This window comes from Heliconius melpomene, chromosome 18 (assembly GCF_056956725.1).
Source record: "Heliconius melpomene rosina isolate 202511_hmr_F chromosome 18, ASM5695672v1, whole genome shotgun sequence".
Lineage (NCBI taxonomy): Eukaryota > Metazoa > Arthropoda > Insecta > Lepidoptera > Nymphalidae > Heliconius > Heliconius melpomene.
Window position 1 is genome coordinate 8,520,905 of NC_140406.1, and position 19,487 is coordinate 8,540,391.

Below are 19,487 nucleotides of genomic sequence, written 5' to 3' on the forward strand. Positions count from 1 at the left end.
CCTAGCAACCGTCAAACAAACATGTCAGGAAAAATTTTTACTGTTGATATAAATTAATAAATAATTTAGGAAAAGTACAAAACCATAAGCAAATGGGATACAAAAATATGATCTGGATTACTAGAATTAAAACAAATATTGGTAAAAGATGGCACAAGAGTAAAAAGTAGTGACGGATATGCCAGGAGGACAAGTGCACTCCCAACACCATGGGCGGAGATGTTACCCTTCGAATCCGCAACCGCCGTCATCAGAAGACGACTATCGCACTGCGGCTTCGACTGCGGGTTCGGAGGGAGGAATGTCAGAGTCGGAAGGGCCGGCTTTAAGACCACGCCGGCGCGCCGACATCCCGCCATCGGAGGGTTTGGAGCCAGGAGTGTCGAGGATGCTCAACAAGGCTCCCGCTACCGGTGGTAAAGTGCCTCGCATGAGATGGTCTCAACAACTGAATGAGAGTGTCATGCGTGCGTACTATAGGGCAACAGAGGGGGGAACTAACCTCACTGCGTATCGTTCAAGGTTACTGTCTATGTTTCAGGAGCTTGAACCAACAGCGACCGTTACTGCACAGCGACTGTCGGACAGGGTGCGGATCATTCAGCGACGTCATCTGCTGGATGAATCCGTACTGGAAAGGCTACGCTTGAGCTTTCAGCAGGTCAATACTACCAACAACAAGAGTTGCGACATCCGGTCACAGTTCCAGCACGCCAACATTGAGTCGCAAGGTAATATTGAGTTGTCTGTGAGTGATTGAGGATGATGAGCGATTGAGGAGAAGCTTGAAAGATGCTATTTTGGAATATGGTTCCATTCCGGTAAATCTCAGACCAAAATTACCTCGTTTGCCTATGCATAGACGTAACATAGCACTAGTGAGGATTCTAGATCAACATTTGCCAAGTCATTTTAACAACTGTAACGATCTTACTGATACGCATTCATTGTTGTATTGTGGTGCTGTAGCTGTATGTCGTGTTGCTGGTGTACAGTTCCCAAATAAAGGAGGTACTAAGGCGTCAAAGCATACGGTGCCGGCATGGCAGTACGACACTGAAAAGCGTATAAATCTGACTAGAATCCTCATTGGTAAGCTAATAAGTTTCAAGTCGGGTAATCGTCGACCGAGGGTCATGCGGTTTGTGGCGGAAGCATTTGCTGGAACAAATTTAAAGCCCAGTGAGTATATGGCTAACGTCACAAACCGTATTGACTTTCTGAAACAGAAACTCTATGCATTGGCAAAACGCATTAGAAGATATAGAGAACGATGGGATCGATACAATCAGAATAGTGCCTTTCAAAAGAACCAACGGAGTGTATACAGGAAATGGGAACGTTCTGGGGATAGTGTGGTTAATTGCGAGATCCCGAATCCAGATGCTAGTGCTGGTTTTTGGCGTAGTATATGGTCGGCTCCTGTTGAACACACTGAGGGTGAATGGTTTTGTGATATTGCGAAAAATTGCGAAAATATTATACCAATGAGATCAATAAAAATAAGCGAAATTGACGTGTGGTGTGCTATTCGTTATGCTAGTAATTGGAAATGTCCCGGGCTAGATGGGTTGCATAATTTCTGGCTGAAGTGGTTTCGCAGTTCACATTCCGTTTTCGCAACACAATTCCAGGAGGCCCTTGATTCTGGTACGTTACCAACATTTTTGACAACAGGTGTAACATTCCTGTCATACAAATCCGGATGTACCACGGAGCCTAAAAACTATCGCCCAATAACATGCTTACCTACGATCTATAAGCTCCTTACATCTATTCTGAATAAAAAAATCACAGGACATATTGTTCGTAACAAAATTTTGGCACCGACTCAGAATGGATGTAAGGCTGGTGGCCGTGGTACAAAGGAACTTCTTCTCATTGACACAACTATAAGCCAACAGGTAAGACGGAACAGGAAAAATCTCACTACTGCTTGGATAGACTATAAGAAGGCATATGATTCAGTGCCACATACTTGGCTCTTGAAGGTCTTGGAGTTATATAAGATTGATATGACTTTGAGATCATTTTTGGAGGCTTGTATGGGACAATGGGTCACTGTCCTTCGTCATCTAGGGGAGTGTGATATTCCTGCAACGTCTGAACCGATAAGGATAAAGAGGGGTATATTTCAGGGTGACAGTCTGAGTCCTTTATGGTTTTGCCTAGCTCTGAATCCTCTTAGCACTATGTTAGAGGATTCAGGTTTAGGCTTTCGTCTTCGCCGGGGGGGTAAGGTCATATCTCACTTGCTGTACATGGATGATCTGAAATTATTTGCGTCAAAACGTTCTGATCTTATGCGGCTACTAAAGGTAACTCAAACTTTTAGTAGTGATATAAGAATGGAATTTGGCGTCGATAAATGTGCTAGCATGCATGTAGTGCGGGGGAGTGTGATAAGATCTGATAATATTTGCATTTCAGATTCTGTTTCCTTCAGAACTCTTGGTGAAGGTGAGACTTATAAATATCTTGGAATGTCTGAAGCATTGGGTATTGATGAGCGGAGCATAAAGCAATTGGTGAAGGAGCGTTTCTTTAGTCGCCTGAAAAAAGTGCTTGGCAGCCTTTTATCTGGTGGCAACAAGGTGCGTGCTTTCAACGGTTGGGTTATGCCGCTTTTAGCCTATACTTTTGGCATTGTAAGATGGACGCAGACTGAGTTAGACTCCGTAGATCGCCAAATACGTAAATTGTTGACGACATACCGAATGCACCATCCGCGTTCGTCTGTAATGAGACTGTATATCCCGCGTAAGTGTGGAGGTCGTGGCTTTTTGAATGTCAAGAACCTCCATAACCACGAGGTATGCAGTCTTAGAGAATATTTTCTCAAGATTGACGTGGATATGCACAAGGATGTGGTAACAGTTGACAAAGGCCTTACTCCTCTTTCCTTGGGCAAAGAGAACTGGCGTCGGCCTGTAGTCCTTACTACTTCTGATCGCATGGCTGTATGGAAGAGCAAGGAGCTGCATGGTAGATTCCATAGAGCCCTAGTGGGCCAGGACGTGGATACTGTTTCATCATTATCTTGGTTACAGTTCGGGGATCTTTTCGGAGAAACTGAAGGTTTTGTCTGTGCAATTATGGACGAAGTTATCAAGACACGGAACTACCAGAGACATATTATGAAAGATGGCACTATCGACATCTGCCGGGCGTGTCATCGACCTGGGGAGTCCCTCAGACATATTGTCTCTGGTTGTTCTCATCTTGCTAATGGTGAGTATTTGCATAGACACAATCAAGTAGCCAAGATAATACACCAGCAACTTGCTCTTCAATATGGCCTTGTAGAATTGGAGGTGCCTTACTACAGGTACAATCCCATGTCAGTTCTTGAAAATAGCTGTGCTTTGCTCTACTGGGATCGGTCTATTATTACTGACAGGTATATTGTTGCCAATAGACCTGATATAGTACTAGTAGACCGAGTGGCGCGCCGCGCAGTGATTGTTGACGTTACTATCCCACATGATGAAAATCTCGTGAAGGCCGAAAAAGAAAAACAATCTAAATATTTGGACCTAGCTCATGAGATTACCGCCATGTGGGATGTCAATGCGACTATCATTGTGCCGATAGTGGTTTCAGTTAACGGTTTAATAGCGAAAAGCCTCGACCAACACCTTAAGAGGCTATCGCTTAGCTGTTGGATCAAGAACCGGATACAGAAGGCAGTATTACTTGAGACGGCACGTATTGTGCGGAGGTTCCTCTCTCTGGAGCCCTAGCCACCGATGGCTTGGACCCTTGTCCCGCCCTCGGAAGAGTGGTTTTTTTTTTTTTTTATATTTTTAAATGTATCTTTTTTTTTTTTTTTTTTTATAATAATTTATATTTAAAAATGTAAAAATAATTCGCTAATTTAATAAAAGTATATGCTGTACAGCAAATTTACTATCTGTCAGTGCTGTCACTTATTGTTGCATTTTGCATTGCACTTCAGAGCATTTAAAAATATTTTTCTTCCGCGTGAATAATTAAAAGTGTAAAAGTATTCCATTCACTTTATTTGATATTTATTAAATGATTTGGAGTGATATGATCGTCGTAACTGTGTTTTCTTAATAGTTTCCTCACAACATTTTGTTACAATGGAGCCCGACGATGAAATAAAATTTGGTTGTTTGTTATTTCCACCAGCGGGAGGAAATATGTTCAGTAAATTTCCGAAGAAGGTACCATTGCTTATAACGTACTAATCATTTTAAATGTTAAAAAATATAAAGTAATTTAAGTATTATCTTTAAAAGAAATTTACACGCGGCATGATACAGTTATGACAATATGCTTTCTAATGAGTCAGGGGTTGATGTATGTGTACATGTAGAATTACTTTACAGCGTTTAATAATTCTGGTGATTTATATAAATAAAAAGCGGAAATTTACTTGTTTGTATTTCCTTTGACAATTTCATTGCAATTATTAATTACAATATTAAATGCAAATGCTCCTCGTTATTATTCCGATCGTAAATTATACAAATAAAATCCTAATATTTATTCAATCAGTGCAGCCAATCAATATTGGCTACAAAGTGCATTAAGCTTTGTTATTATTAAGTATTAAGAAGTATACTTTTTTTTTCAGAAAAATTGGCAACAAAAATATTGTATACTATTCAATGCAAGTATACAAGGAATAGAGAGACTCGAAATATATGACAACAAAGACGATGTACCATCTGGTGCTATTCCAAAAGTAATTACTCTTGAAAATTGCATAAAAATTACACATTCTAGTCCCAATACTATTACTATATTGACTAAGTCACATACTCAACAAATCAGTGCACAAACAGAACAAGAAACACTGGAATGGGTTACTGCTCTACAATCAGTTGCTTTTAAAGGGCGAGACTCCAGTCCCATATCTTGTGATGAAGATAATGATCTTTATTGTTCTTCTGGAGAAGGAGTATTTTCAGTCAAAATGTGTTCATCAGAAGCCTCTACCAGATGTGGATTTGAACCAATTAGATATCTCCTTCTATTAACAGTTACAGCCATTGAGTTAAGAGATGTAAATGATAATAAATTGTACGCGACTTGGCCATATAGATATATAAGACGGTACGGTTACAGACAGGGTAAATTTACATTTGAAGCAGGCAGAAAATGTGATACTGGTGAAGGTATTTTCCACTTAGAGCATCCAAACCAATCTGAAATATTTAAGTGTTTGTCTCTTAAAATGAAGACAATGAAACAAATGATTGGCAATGATAATCTTAACAGTCCTGAACACAGTGACTTTAATATACAGCCTATTGCTAATCTTTTCCCAGGATCTAGAAGTCCTTTAGTGGCAACTAAACCTGATGATTTGAATTTAAGCTCACTCTCTTTCAAAACAACTTCAATATCCAGTCATCAGACTACTAGTACAGAAAGAGATACAATTCCATTACTTATGCCTAAGCCTGCATTAAAGCCTAAACCGCAAAAGCCACCTCGAAAAATAATAAATCTACACAAAATAAGTAAAGATTTGAGCTCTACAGATGAGAGCATTGATTTTGGTCGCTATAAAAAACTAGATAACTATGAACCTATAGATCAAATTAAAAGGGAACATAGTCCCCCATCAGTGCCATACGATAAGGTTGAAGTTAGAAGTGAGGCCTGGAAAACATTTGGCATTGACGCACCCAATCATACAGAATTCACTCCCAATTTAGCAGACAATCCAAATTCTATGAAATTTATATCACGATCTCAGGATAATTTGAATACATCGGGCCCAGAATCTTCTAGAATCATCCTATTACCAAGTCCCATTGTTGACCCTGAGGAGGAAAATTATGACAGGCTACAATATTTTGGTTCGTCTAGCAAACTGAATAAATCTTCGCCATATAGAAAGATTGAAGCAAGGCCTACAACATTAGCTCTAAATGATACAAAAAAAGATACATGGAATGACTATGATGAGGTGGAAAATGTTATGCAAACAGCACGATTGGCTGACGATTCTCATTTAGGATATGGCATGATAAGGAAACCTAACACACCGGGACCCCAGGTTCCAACGGCTGCCCAAGCTCAAGCTCTGCAAAATCAAATTGGATTAGAAGATATAACCCATAATACTTGTAATGGTACAGATTATGCAATTGTAAGCCGTCCAAAACGAGTATAGATTGGATTTAAAGACTGAAATTTGAGTAGCAATAAGTAAGTGCAACTAAAACTGTGAAATTATTATGCATTCCCAATACATATTCCATTTTACTATTTGAATGTGAAAGAATAAGTAGATCAATTATTGTTTATCGACAAGATATATAGCTCTATACAAGGCCATTGTAGTGCAGATACAATCTGAATGTAAACGCGATGTTTATGGGTTCAGGAGGAATGATTGTATTTTCATTGCCCAGCTCTGGCCATACACGATGTTAAGTTGCGCAATATCTCGAAATTAAGAAACAATGTCTTAACACTAGAGTCCTTCAGCCTAAAAATGTAAAGCTACTGATCTCTTACCATATATTATAAAAAAAGTATATGCTTTAAGTATTACAGATTATAAAAATCTAGCATGGTTTTAGGATTATTCATCTTATTGTTGATCTGTTGTTATTCTTTTGCATTTTGTATTATGAGTATTTTTTTATTTACTAGAATTAACTTGCTCTCTGCAGTGATTTAAATTTGCAATAATTACATCTTGTTACCCTACCCTATTATTAAATTTAGTTAAACCCTTATTTAGTATGACTTATAAAAAAAATATAATTTAACTGAAAAAATGCAGCTACAAAGCTTAAGCAAATTATTCGTTTAATAATTGAAGTATTATTATATTACTATATTCTAATTCAGGGGCGATCTATAAATTACGTCACTCAATATGTCAAATTGAGAGGATCGACAGAGTGTGACAAAAAGTTGGTGTGTCCTAGATTTTGTGACAGCATAATTTTTAAAATTTGTACCAAAAATGGGGAATGGAGTGTCCTTACACTAGATTTTATCCTATCCTGCTAAATATGGGATACAATGTTAAGTCGAATTATCCTAAATACATATAAGTACAAACGATATCTGAATTGCTATATTAATTTAAGAACTTCTAGGTGTGAATTCACAGTAGATAAGGATAGCTTCTCAAATTTGACCAGTGCATTTATGGTTTATGTCATTACTGAGGGAATTATGAAATTTGTGTGATGTAATCACATTACCAAATTAATTTACTATTAATATAATTGTTAATTTCAATTAAAATTTGCGTAACTCTGGATGTAATTTGTGGATGGCCCCATATCTGACTAGTGACTATGAATATCCACTTGTACCTAATGTCTTTAGTATAAATTAATTTCTTAAGTATTTTACAAAATTATGTATTGTATATTTTTTGACTGTCTTCAAATTACCATTCCATATTAAAAATAAATGAAAAGATCTTTATAATTAGAATTAGGATAGTTAATGTATATTTTATGCGCAATTTCTTTAGAGATTATATTGTTATTACCCATGTGATTTACTGTGCCTTATATTTACTATCATCAGCTTACATGTAGTCTACAAAATTATATTTAATATTTTATTATATAAAAAACTCCATTAAGAAAAAATCTTATAAGAACTAAATAGTGCTCAAATAAATCAATATCCAATTTTTAAATGAAATCATCTGAAATAGGTTTTTTTTAGGAATGTGACAATTTTATTACTTAAAATTGTCACATTCATAAAAAAAACAAATTTTGTGGTTTCAATCCGATCAATTCAGAGAAATGATTATATTTAATAGTAGACAGTGGTATTGAGTAAAGCCACTCTACAAAATATTTCAAAAATTGATCAGTGAATGGAGTCTCTTAACACTTGGTCCCTTCTGCCTACCCTGCTATATGCAGAAATAAATGTGGCTAAAAAAATTCAATTCTCATATAGGCTGATGTAACTCTAGATTTATGTAAACTTTTACCATCTGGTGCCAATTAAGTACAATAATTATAAAGCACTATGGTGCTACATTATGAATAGTGAATATTTCATATATTTAATCAATTTAATTTTGCTATGTTACTTACTCAAATATTTTATAAGCTATATTTTTTACTAGCTCGGCCATACAATGAAATAAATAAGTCATGTAATCTGTTGCAATTGTTTTAATACCTCCCTTATAATACTAATATTTAATATATACATTAAATCACATATAATTTAATTGAATGCTTAAATATTATAGGCTTGTAAATAATATATTTGACATGCTACTTGGGAAAATAGGTAAAACTTGGTTAAATAGCAAATTATTCCATGAGCTACCTCACCAAATAGGCAAATGTATAGTGAGCTACCAGACCAAATATTTGGCAAGATGCCTGGCTAAACAACCAGCCTAATAAAAAATATTAGCTAGATTCAGTATAAGTATATATATTTACAGCATTTTTTATGTACACATATTTATTAACTATCTAATGATTTAGTCTCAGCATCACCAACTATTTCTTGTGCAATAAATTCTAAATCACTAGACATAATTTTTTGGACTGTTTCTCCCTTTTCAGCCATTATATCTTCAATATTTTTCTTGCCATTCATATCTGAAAACCAGTTGAGGTTATCTGCAATTAAATGTTTGTTATCGCAGCCATCACATATTACTATGACGACCCCTTTATAATATGCTAGTTTTGTAATGAATTTTGAATTACGTGTATTGCATTTCTTGCAAGTAAACATTAGTTGAAATTTGCCTTCTGTTTTCTCTGGCTTGCTTGTAAGTTGAATTTCATTAAAATTTGTTACATTTGTACTGAAATGTCTTGGGGATTGAATTTTTTTAGTTGAATTTGAGGCTGGAGTTGGTGGAATTATAAAACGGCGACCGAAAAATGAATTCCCATTGCTAGGAAAACATACCATATTATTTACCAGTCTTGGTTTATGATATTTTATCACAAAATCAATTAAGGTCTTGCGCGACATTTTCTGTTGTGTTAAAATCAATTAAGAATTTGGTATTTTTTAAATTTCAAATATTGCATCACTCACTTCAACGTAAGTTACGAATTTGTGATTGTTTGTGATGAAGACTAAGACGAAGAGATGTGCGTTAAACAGCTATACTAAATGTCAACGACGGCGTGATAAAAACTGTCAAATGTCAATTACATTTAATTTTTAGAGTCCATCGCATTGCTTTATCAATTTTTGAAAAATATTTTTAATATTGTATTTTAACGCTCTTTATTATGTACATAATTGAATATACCATAATAAAATGCATATTAATCTTGAAATAATTTTGCAAAAAAATATAGTGATAAAGCTGATAAATGTATGATCTGTATATGATGGTGTCAGGTCACAAGTGTTTAACTGTTTACAATATTAAAAAAAAAGTATTGTAAATGTAATCTAACCTATAATTCAAATTCAAGTGTAATATGCTAATATCAGTTTTCCATTCAATATAATTTCACTTGCAATAATAAATAACTAAATCATTTTCTGTCATGTGATAGCAACAGTTTAATATTAAGTATTAGAGATTGCACATACGGCCTATAATTTATATCTTATTTATGTGACATATTGAAACTTAGTACTTACTCTTATGGAATTATTTTGAGAAATTAATAACTAAATATAAAGGCATAATATAAAATATAATACAAATATTTTAATAATTAAAATCTAATAATGGAGGCTGTATGGTTTAAATCTGATTTAGCTGAAGAAATAATGAAAAATAATGACTTATTTGATCAAACACATAATATTGTAGCAGGTAAGATGAAAAATAATCGCTTATTACTTTTAAATTTATAATCGAGCGAAAGAAAATTTATCTTAATTAATTAATTTTTTTCTTATTTGCAGATATAGTAACAGGTAAACTGGAAATAACTTGTTTAGTTGAAAATATGGGAGCAGCTCTTACCAATAAAGAAGCACATAACAGAGAGCAAGGAATGAAATTCTTTACAAAAATTTTGAAAGAAATTCCTAATGATTACTTAAGTGAAAAACAAATTAAATTTATATCAAAATTTTATATAGACCGCTTAAAAGATAACCACAGAGTCATTCCAGCTGTTTTAGAAGGATATCTCTATATTGTAGATATGGATAATTATACTGTACAAAATAGTGGTGAATATTTCACAGTTTTATTCAGAGAAGTTGCTTGTCAGTCACAAGTAAGACATGATAGATATAATATTTACTTGACACTACAAAAGTTATTAGAAAAGGATGTTAATTGTAAGTATATATAATACTAACTTTTAATTGTGACTGCACTCACAATAAAATGTAAGAATCAACTGTGAGTTGTGTATGACACATGACATATTCTAATTACAGGAGGTATGTATCTCTAATTGTAAACCTGAGTTTTGAGATTCAATTAGTGAATAAATTATTTTCATTTTCTTCTAATTTGATAAGACAAACCATATTAAGTCCTATCGGTCAACATGCATCACAAATTTGGACAGAGAGTAAAATACCCCATTATATGTGGCATACTGAGTGAAGTTGAACAAAAATACAATAAAAAAAAAAATATATTGTATAAAGAAAAAATTATATGAATAATTCTGAAACGTTTTTTTTATTATTTCCAGATATGAAAACACTTGGTCCAGATTTTTTATATGGAGTTATATCATCAATGGATGGTGAGAGAGATCCTCGAAATTTATTATTCCTATTCAATTTCCTACCTAAATTCTTATCACATATATCTCTCGGACATTTGATTGAGGAAATGTTTGAAGTAATATCTTGTTATTATCCAATTGATTTTCACCCTTCACCCAATGATCCTGCAGCAGTCAGCAGGGATGATTTAGCAAATGCACTGTGTCCGTGTTTATGTGCAATACCGGAGTTTGCAGAGCATTGTTTGGTTCTGTTAATAGAAAAACTGGATTCAAGCTTGCATGTCGCTAAGCTTGATTCTTTAGTATTATTGGTAAGTTGGCTAATTATTAAAATTGTACAAATTATTATAATACACATATACATTCACATAATTAATAGATGCATACAACAAAAATAAGTTTTCACTAGCAGATAAGAATTTTGATGTAGCCTTATAAGAATGTATGGTTTAATTGGGAACATTTGCTTGTAAGGTATCCAAGAAGTGGGTGGGTTCAAAAAGTTTTTGCTAAAAAATTTGCTTTCCTAAATAAAAATTTAAAGCAAAAATTTACCACACAACAGTTATGGATTCAATTAAAATATTTCACTCTTGTAACAAGATAAACCCCAGCTTAACTCAGGCATGCCAGTCAATAAAAGAAAATTGGGTTTCTTAAAATTAGGTTCCCTCTCTCTATTCTGCATATTTTGGTAATTGTGGGATACAGCTAATGCAAAGAAAAAAATACTATGATTTGATAGAGCTTATATAACATGTTATTATAAGAATGTTTTATGTTTACATTACATTAGGTTTGTCAGTTAAAGATTAGATATTGTTATTTATAACAGCATGTTTATACTTGCTAATAAAAGTGACTGATAATGGAAAGGAAAAAAATTGTACATATTACTTTATTTTTACTTATATATTTACAGGCTACCAGTTGCAAGATATTTAAAGCAGAGAGCTATGGACCTTTTATAAAAGCTTTATGGTCATCTATACATAGGGACATAACACATAAAAGTGATGAAGAATTAAAATTGGCAGCTCACGAGGCTTTATCGGCCTTAACATCTAAATTAGCCACAATTGCAAATACAGACCAAACATTCGAAAATTTTATAAAAGGCATTTTAATTTCTCTGCAGACAGCCATCGCTGAATCGACAACAGTCATACAATTTGTTCAAACGGCAAAAATTTTGCTAACGGTAGCTAATTCTTCGAAAGAATCGTGTGAAATTATAACGAAATCTATGATACCGGCAGTTCTAGCGTATTATGAATTTAAAACATCACCTAAACTTCAAATTGCTAGTTTGGATTTTTTAGCGGATTTATACGAAATGGCCAAACATTGGGCGGTTATTAATGAAATAGAACAACAAGTTTGCGAAATACCTCAGCTGTGTTTGACAGCTGTCAGTGAAAGGTCAAAAGAACATCAAATTGGCGGTTTCAAAACGTTAATTCGAGTAATCGATGCATTAAAAATCGACTTAGTAGTGCCTTTTGTTGAAATTTTGATATATAATATACAAAATTCGCAAGACGATGAATTATTGATAATATCAATTCAATGTGTTCACGCCATCGCTAGAAAACATCCGGAACTTATAATGAGTTTAGTTGTAAAAGGCAAATGCGACATAAACAACTTGTCTCAAGACAAAACTGCATTTCAAAAACGATTAAATTTACTATCGAGTTTGGCGAGCATCGATGATTTTACTAAAATTATTGTGGAAGAGATGTTGAAATTCATTCAAACAGATGAAGATGGTGTAAAAATTGTTTCAGCTCTTAATAATTCGATTTCCAACTCGAGTTTATATTCTAACGATAAAATAGCCCAAATCGAGACTGATCATGGCTTAATAGAATCAATATTAATTTGGCTTTACAAAGAAATTGAAGCATCACATGATTCTTTAGATCATGGTTTTACGTTAATTTCGAATACAATATGTAGTTTAAATATTAACGCACAGCAAAATATATTAAATAATAAAACTAAAGACATTTTAGTAAAATGTACGCAAAATGAGTTATACTTTCAAGTCATAGAAAGTCTATATCGTTCGATACACCAAAGTGTTTATAATATGCATTTTGAAGAAATTTTGTCATTAGCATTAAAACTTTCATTGAACAGTGATAAAGAGATCGTAAGATTAAAAGCTTGTTGCTTAATTGCACACTTTCTGAATAAAGCTGAAAATGGCCAGAAATTCGAAGTCTTGTATGAAATTTTAAAAAATTATTTATCATCTATTAGTCAAAGTGAAGAGAATTTATGCCCAAGATTATTGAATTTGTATGGATGGATTGCTAAAGGACTTCTTTTGAGAGGCAGTGATTTATTTCAATTTTGGCTAAATAAAGTAAGTTACGACTATTTTCACTTTTTAACTGATTTCAAAAAGGAGGAGAATCTCCTCATTGCTACCAAGTCAAGTTCTGATGATGAAATCCCAGGGAAATTGTAATTCATGTTATCATTGTTAATCGTGGACTAAAGGGCTATTTATTAATGTAGTTACGTTAGGGGAGTTTGGGGGGTTGACAAAATTTGACATTGTCTCGTTCATAATTTTATAGCCTATATAGGTCTTGATTTCGGACAGTTTTGACCGAAACTTACGCGCCAAAATGCTTATATGATAAATAAATTATAACGTTGTGTTGGCTTAGCGTTATGACACAGCGCTTGGACGGCTGCCAAGAGGCGCAGGTTCAAATCGTTATATTATTTTTTTTGCACGTTTTATAAGCAAGTACCATTGTAATAATATTATTGTAACTTACAGATTATATTATCCATATCTAACCCTGAATCAAGTACACTAGGCTCTGAAGCAGTATGCACAATCATGACGGAATCTCCAGATTACCTAAGCATAAGAAATAATTGTCGTGCAAGCCTCCTTTATAAACAGAGAATGTTTCATACATTTACTAAATTATCGGAAAAGTTAAATATTTCACAGAGTGGTACGAAAGAAGCATATTGTCTAAGTTGGGCGTACGTTTTGGAGAAAACACCTAAAACTGTGCTTAATAGTGAGGTTAATAAGGTATGTTAAATTACGCATTTTTTTTCGTATTTAGATCGTTTAAGAGGCGCAAGTCGCTGAACTAAATTGACATTTTAATACAATTACGAGTATTTGTTTGAGGCACTAGGATATTGTTGTGGAGAGGTACGCACGATTGTAAACGCGAAAGTTGTGGGTTCGATTTCCACTCGTAAGAATATAATTTGTTTACATTTCGCCAAAGAGCGGCGGAGAAGTTCCTAAACATGTAGTGTCTTGAATTCTGGCAAAAAGTGGAGAAAGGAGTGTCTTCACACTAGATATTCCCTGTCTGTATATTATCTTAATAAAAAGATACATTTTCTTTCTCTTTCAGATCGCACCTCTAGTAGTAGATGCCTTAGAATATGACAATAAAGATCTGTTATTAGTAATGTTAGAAGTCCTTATACACTTTGTACAAGCTAAAAATGTGACTATTGCACAGAGCTTACAGTCTATTTTGCCGCGGCTCATTAATTTGACAACTTATGTTAATTCTATGGTAAGTACTAATATTTGTAAATCATTATCGCATAGTTGAGGTCGTCATGGTGCAGGGGTATGAGTGTGCGACGGTTGAGGCGACGATTGCATGTTGGCTTCTCAATTCCATCTGCCTACTCGGCTATAAAGTGGGAAACAGCGTGGAGCAAAAGAAAAAACAATATTTTATATGACTTTTAGGGCCAAGATAACGAATTATAATGTCACAAGTTATTTAAATATATTTCTTGTAACAAATATATAAAACAATTTTTTTTTTCAGGACGTCCGAATAAAAAGTTTGCAATGTCTCTACGAAATAGCAAACTCCTATTCAACAATGCTCCTAATTCCATATAAGCAGGATATTTTAATAGATCTAGCGCCATCTCTCGACGACAAGAAGAGATTAGTTAGAAATACGGCGGTCAAAGCTAGGACGCGGTGGTTTCTTGTTGGTTCCCCTGGAGAAAGCAAAGAAGATTAATGACATAATTAAATTATTTTGTTTCAATTATATTTTTATTTTGTTTTTCACGCATTATGGAGTCGAGTAATAGTTAAATTTCAAGTCATTGATGATTTCATAATAATGTTTTATATAATAAATTTACACTAGTTTAAAATAGTAAAAGTTAATAAATTTAGTAGAATATATTAACTCTTGAAATATTAATATTTTTAACGAGTTTTTATTACAAGATTAAAAGTCAGTAAATAGAATCGATTTTAAGAAAAAGAATTGTCGTAAAAGTGTGAGTTCAAATATTGTTATGTTAAAATTATTATAGTAATAATAATTATGAAAATGTATAAAACGATAAAGGTAATTAAAAAAAATGCTATAAAACCAATTTTAATTAATGCCCTGAGTAAATTTACAAGCTTAGCAAAGCTTAAATGGCTTAACTTACATTATATACATGGTTATTTATATATTTTAAATAAACTGTTTTAATAAATCATACTGCATTTTTATTTATAGCATATTCATTATTGTGAACGCGACGGTTGCAGATTTGAATATGGAAAATATTTGAGAGATTAAATTATTTATATTTCCTCGCCCTGGTACCGACACAAACCGCGACGTTTAGTTACGCCACTAAATGTTATGTCTCGAAAATCGGACGTCGCGCAGCGTGCAGCTGAAATAAAATAAAGAAAATATTTCTTATTATTGTTTTAATCTGGTAATAATGTACCTACTGTGTGATCGAAGAGTATTTTATCTATTATTATAAAATATAACTTTCTTTAAAAATTTTGCTCTGTTACATGGGACGTATTGCAAATAACAGAGTTGGGTATATTTTTCGATAACCTAAATTACGGTAACGGCGCTTTATTTTACACTTAATAAAAAAGCGCCGCAACCGTAATTTTAATCAAACATTAAAGCGAATTTTAAAAATTTCAAAACTACGCCCCGTTTCTAATTAACCGACGTTAATACGTGTTGGGAAGCACTAAGAGTGGATTTCCCGAAAGTCCAAATTTTGAAAGGGGAATACACGACTACGTTTTATATTTTTTACCTGTTTAGTTTTATAACAACTAGGTACTTTTTATGTGCAGGAGGATTTTATTGTGTGTGTGTTCTATTTTTACACAGGGAACCTAGTGTTAAGACACTCCATTCCCCACTTTCCGTAGAATTCTGCGGAACTCAACGCCGCGCTTTGCCTCGGCACCAGAGCGAATATATGAAAATATAAATTTAAATAAATATTTCATTTCCTCAAACCCAAAACTAGTCACGTTTACAGTCATACTTTGTGCCCCTGTGCAAATTTATATTAATATATACTTATTACTATAGATTAAATTAGTAGTGTCGAACAGATTCCCTCTGCTTCTGTAACTTGCAGGAGAATGCCAGCTTAGAAGATTCTGATTTTTACCTTAGGTATCGACAACCATCACTTGTATAGTAGACACCCACTCACCACGCCACGGTGGCCAATTATATTACTATTTTTTAAAATAGGTTAATTTTATGTATAAAAAAATTGTCATAAAATAAGTACAATATTTTTAAAGATATACCTACTTGTATTTACAGATTTCTTTTTGCAGCATTTTTCATTATTTTTATACACTCCATAGCCCATAGGTACAATCTATTTTTTTCATTCTCATCCTGCTCTCCCGTTCGTGAAATTAGAAGGCAATGTTGTAACAAAATCGTTAAGATTTGTAGAATTCAAAAGAAATTTTCAGGCTTGCATTCGGGCCATTCAAAAGCTTAGTTGGACAAATCTCTGGCCACTAACAATTTGATTTAAATTTGCATAATCTCTTATCGCGTCCAAACGTTTGCCGCACATTAAATGGTAATGAAGACCCTAAAATGGAGTTTTTAGACCCAATGAAAGATTTAAGTGTTTCACTCATGTGGCATTGGGCGCCTAAAACGTTAGAACGGCTTCGCTATTGAATATTTAGTTGGTGTGTTTTGAAACAGAATAATATTAATAGAAAATAGTTAAATTAGTTTTTACAATTTAAAAAGTGTTACTCCACACTAAGGAAAGAAAAATACTTTTTAGAAAACATAAAAGAATCTATATAGCGGTATAGTTAAATTGTTATTATACAAGACCAGCCGTGATGAGAAGGCCTCGTTTCGCAGCGGCACAGCGTCTGTAAACGTGGCGATTGTGGGTTCGATTCCTTCTCAGGGAAAAATTTCTTTTGTGTCGTTTTAATAATAAGATAATGTTCGGCACTTAATAGCCTTTCTCTTCTCTAATCTAAATATGACCGAAATGGAGTATATCTAATTACGTTAGTCCACTTTCAATAGTGCGAGTTAGATACAATTTGCAAATAGATAAAAAAATCTGATACAGCTGAAAAAGAATTTTAGTTAAAAATTTCAATTTTCATTATTTAAAAATTAAAAATAATATTTTTTTTGCAAACAACAGGGCGTATTCAGTTAATAAAATATACAAAACTCTACCGAAATTCACTTAAGAAGTATTTTATTTTTAATTACGGCAAACTTGTAAAAGCTTTTGAAAGTCTTAAAGTAAAATGTTTATTTAAGCTTAATTATATAAGAGGTTCTTAAAAATATTTTGTATTTTATAACAAAACATTACTTGTAATCTTACCAATAATTGTATAGGTATATCATCTATCTGTCGTGGCGTACCTAGTTGTGAGTTTGATACCCACACTGGGGAATTAAATTTTAAATATTTTTTTATCCTCTGTTAACGATACAAACTTCGGCGGAAAATCAGGCAAATATTATATATATAATTTTACACGTATCTAAATAAATAAAAAATCAAAATAAAAATGTTTTAATGTTAATAAACTTACCTACCTACATCTAAATATTTAAATGTTATGTAGATAAGTTATGAGCATTTTCACAATTTGTAAGGCGAAATGCGTGACAATATGCAAATTTTAATTGAATCGCCGGACTAGATTTGCTCTCTTAATCTCCCAAAGGTCCATCGCGTTAGCTGTCTGAGGACTCATCGTCGGACTTATGTGTTTTAGACCCGAATACAAAGTTTGTATAATGAAATTACCATGGGATTTGGAAGAAAATCACCATTTTCGTGATGTAGATTAGGAGTTTGTCACGGTAATTGACCTTGCTAATTACTGGCTGTCTGTCTGCTATTGTTTTCTGAAACGACCACCTATGTTAAATAATATATCTGCATACTATTTTTGTAATATTTGGTAGATTACAAATTTATACCTATATTGGTATTTAATTAACGGATAAATATTCAGAAAGTATGCCAACCACAAGCTCGTGAAATTAAACTGAATCATGTTTATAGGGAAACAAATAAATGAACTATTAGTCTTTCAAAGCACCTACCTAACCTAGTGTTAGACACTTCATTCCCCATTCCGTCAAATTTTCAAGACATCGCTTGTCGAAAGTCGGAATTCAACGGAGAGATTTATCCGAGTACCAGAGAAATAATCCTATCCTCCGAGCAGGAATCTAACACACTACCATTTCGTTTCAAATAGGTACATTAATAACTGTTTAATTTCATCAGAACGATAGCGCGTTTTAGTCCCTCGCCATTACGGATGATTTACGAGTAAGTATGTAGTATGTATCGTAGCTGCAATGTAATTTACAGAATTTCTAGCATTGATTAAACTAAATTACCCCTGGATACAGCCTGTAGATAAATTACGATCCTCCCAGAGGTACGGTGTGTGTACGATGTACATACTTGCGTTAGGTTATAATGTTTTGTGGTTATACTTGTTCAGCTTCACGCCTAGGCAGAGGGAACCTAGTGTTAAGACACTACATTCTCATCTCCACTTTTAGATAAATTCTGGACGATTTCCTCGAATGAGTCGCTTATACAGGCACACTTTGTCCTGTAAACGCGATTGGCCTGACTTCATTACCATTTTTTTTATATTCATTAACTTTTTTTTCGTTAGAGCGGGGACATGAAATAAAATTAAGTATAATCCTTCCCCCGAATGTGAATCGAATCCACAATCGTCACGTTTACAATCAGACGCTGTTCCACTGGGCTACGACAACTTTTATAAATATAAATTAAATTATAATTTAATATCAATAGTTGCGTTAAAAATGATGTAATATCGAAAATTTTATACAAAATACTTATACTAATATAGGAGTATATTAAATTTTAATATAATATGATATTGCTTATCATTGAATAATATTTAAATAAGTCGTTTTTATAACTGTACTGTATACATATTTGCTATGTCTTTTATTTCTTTAACCATTGATCGTCGAGTAAACAAACAAACAATAAATATGAAATAAATATTAAGAGTAATATTTACTCAATAAAAATAAATAAAATATTACCTTCTTTACATTACAGAAGTATTTTATATTTATTCACCGTTAATAACTTAAAAATAAGTAAAATAACATTCTTTCACTGCCTTGTTTAAGCTGACTAAGATACATATTACATAAAAGAATAATGATTTTTACAGATATTTATTTATTTATTAGAGATTCGTTAATAAGTACTTTTTTTATTCTCTTATTCACTCCAGAAAATTAAATATTTAAAATTTTATTTCTTCATTCTGATGTCGAGGCAAATCGCAATGTAAATTGGCATAGGCGCGGCGTTGAATTTCGCCACTCAACACTCAACACGGAATGCCTCAGAAATTCGGCGGAAAGAGGGGAACGGAGTGTACTAACACTAGGTTCCCTCTGCTACAGTTGAAAAAAAAGATAAGAAATCTACCGACATCAACTGCATCATACAAAAAATTTT

General features: G+C 33.3%; 4 protein-coding genes across 4 annotated transcripts; 3 read left to right on the top strand and 1 right to left on the bottom strand.

Moving 5' to 3' along the window:
* Positions 1-178: 178 nt before the first annotated feature.
* LOC146529432 (uncharacterized) lies at positions 179-3,967 on the top strand. The gene is made up of 3 exons (XM_085201916.1): positions 179-731; positions 970-3,083; positions 3,902-3,967. Exons 1-3 carry the CDS (start codon positions 179-181, stop codon positions 3,965-3,967), a joined length of 2,733 nt encoding a protein of 910 aa, XP_085058042.1.
* On the top strand, positions 3,955-7,601 carry LOC146529433 (uncharacterized). The gene is made up of 2 exons (XM_085201395.1): positions 3,955-4,190; positions 4,604-7,601. The coding sequence occupies exons 1-2, from the start codon at positions 4,107-4,109 to the stop codon at positions 6,152-6,154; spliced, it is 1,635 nt and encodes a 544-aa protein (XP_085057521.1). The 5' UTR covers positions 3,955-4,106; the 3' UTR covers positions 6,155-7,601.
* Positions 7,602-8,129: 528 nt separating this feature from the next.
* LOC146529434 (DNL-type zinc finger protein-like) lies at positions 8,130-9,106 on the bottom strand. The gene has a single exon (XM_085201397.1). It carries the CDS (start codon positions 8,968-8,970, stop codon positions 8,449-8,451), a length of 522 nt encoding a protein of 173 aa, XP_085057523.1. The 5' UTR covers positions 8,971-9,106; the 3' UTR covers positions 8,130-8,448.
* A 290-nt stretch (positions 9,107-9,396) lies between these two features.
* Positions 9,397-15,171, top strand: Mms19 (MMS19 nucleotide excision repair protein). The gene is made up of 7 exons (XM_085201394.1): positions 9,397-9,775; positions 9,868-10,251; positions 10,617-10,966; positions 11,578-13,029; positions 13,456-13,722; positions 14,060-14,227; positions 14,492-15,171. The coding sequence occupies exons 1-7, from the start codon at positions 9,688-9,690 to the stop codon at positions 14,693-14,695; spliced, it is 2,913 nt and encodes a 970-aa protein (XP_085057520.1). The 5' UTR covers positions 9,397-9,687; the 3' UTR covers positions 14,696-15,171.
* Positions 15,172-19,487: the final 4,316 nt, after the last annotated feature.

What these genes read in the sequence shown, in the direction of transcription:
- LOC146529432 (XM_085201916.1), top strand. Translation starts at nt 179, where the DNA reads ATGCCAGGAGGACAAGTGCACTCCCAACACCATGGGCGGAGATGTTAC. An exon ending in CGCCAACATTGAGTCGCAAG is followed by an intron (nt 732 to 969) that starts GTAATATTGAGT and finishes GTGGTGCTGTAG; the next exon opens with CTGTATGTCGTGTTGCTGGT. An exon ending in TCGGAGAAACTGAAGGTTTT is followed by an intron (nt 3,084 to 3,901) that starts GTCTGTGCAATT and finishes TATGCTGTACAG; the next exon opens with CAAATTTACTATCTGTCAGT.
- LOC146529433 (XM_085201395.1), top strand. Translation starts at nt 4,107, where the DNA reads ATGGAGCCCGACGATGAAATAAAATTTGGTTGTTTGTTATTTCCACCA. An exon ending in TCAGTAAATTTCCGAAGAAG is followed by an intron (nt 4,191 to 4,603) that starts GTACCATTGCTT and finishes TTTTTTTTTCAG; the next exon opens with AAAAATTGGCAACAAAAATA.
- LOC146529434 (XM_085201397.1), bottom strand. Translation starts at nt 8,970, where the DNA reads ATGTCGCGCAAGACCTTAATTGATTTTGTGATAAAATATCATAAACCA.
- Mms19 (XM_085201394.1), top strand. Translation starts at nt 9,688, where the DNA reads ATGGAGGCTGTATGGTTTAAATCTGATTTAGCTGAAGAAATAATGAAA. An exon ending in AACACATAATATTGTAGCAG is followed by an intron (nt 9,776 to 9,867) that starts GTAAGATGAAAA and finishes TCTTATTTGCAG; the next exon opens with ATATAGTAACAGGTAAACTG. An exon ending in TTGATTCTTTAGTATTATTG is followed by an intron (nt 10,967 to 11,577) that starts GTAAGTTGGCTA and finishes ATATATTTACAG; the next exon opens with GCTACCAGTTGCAAGATATT.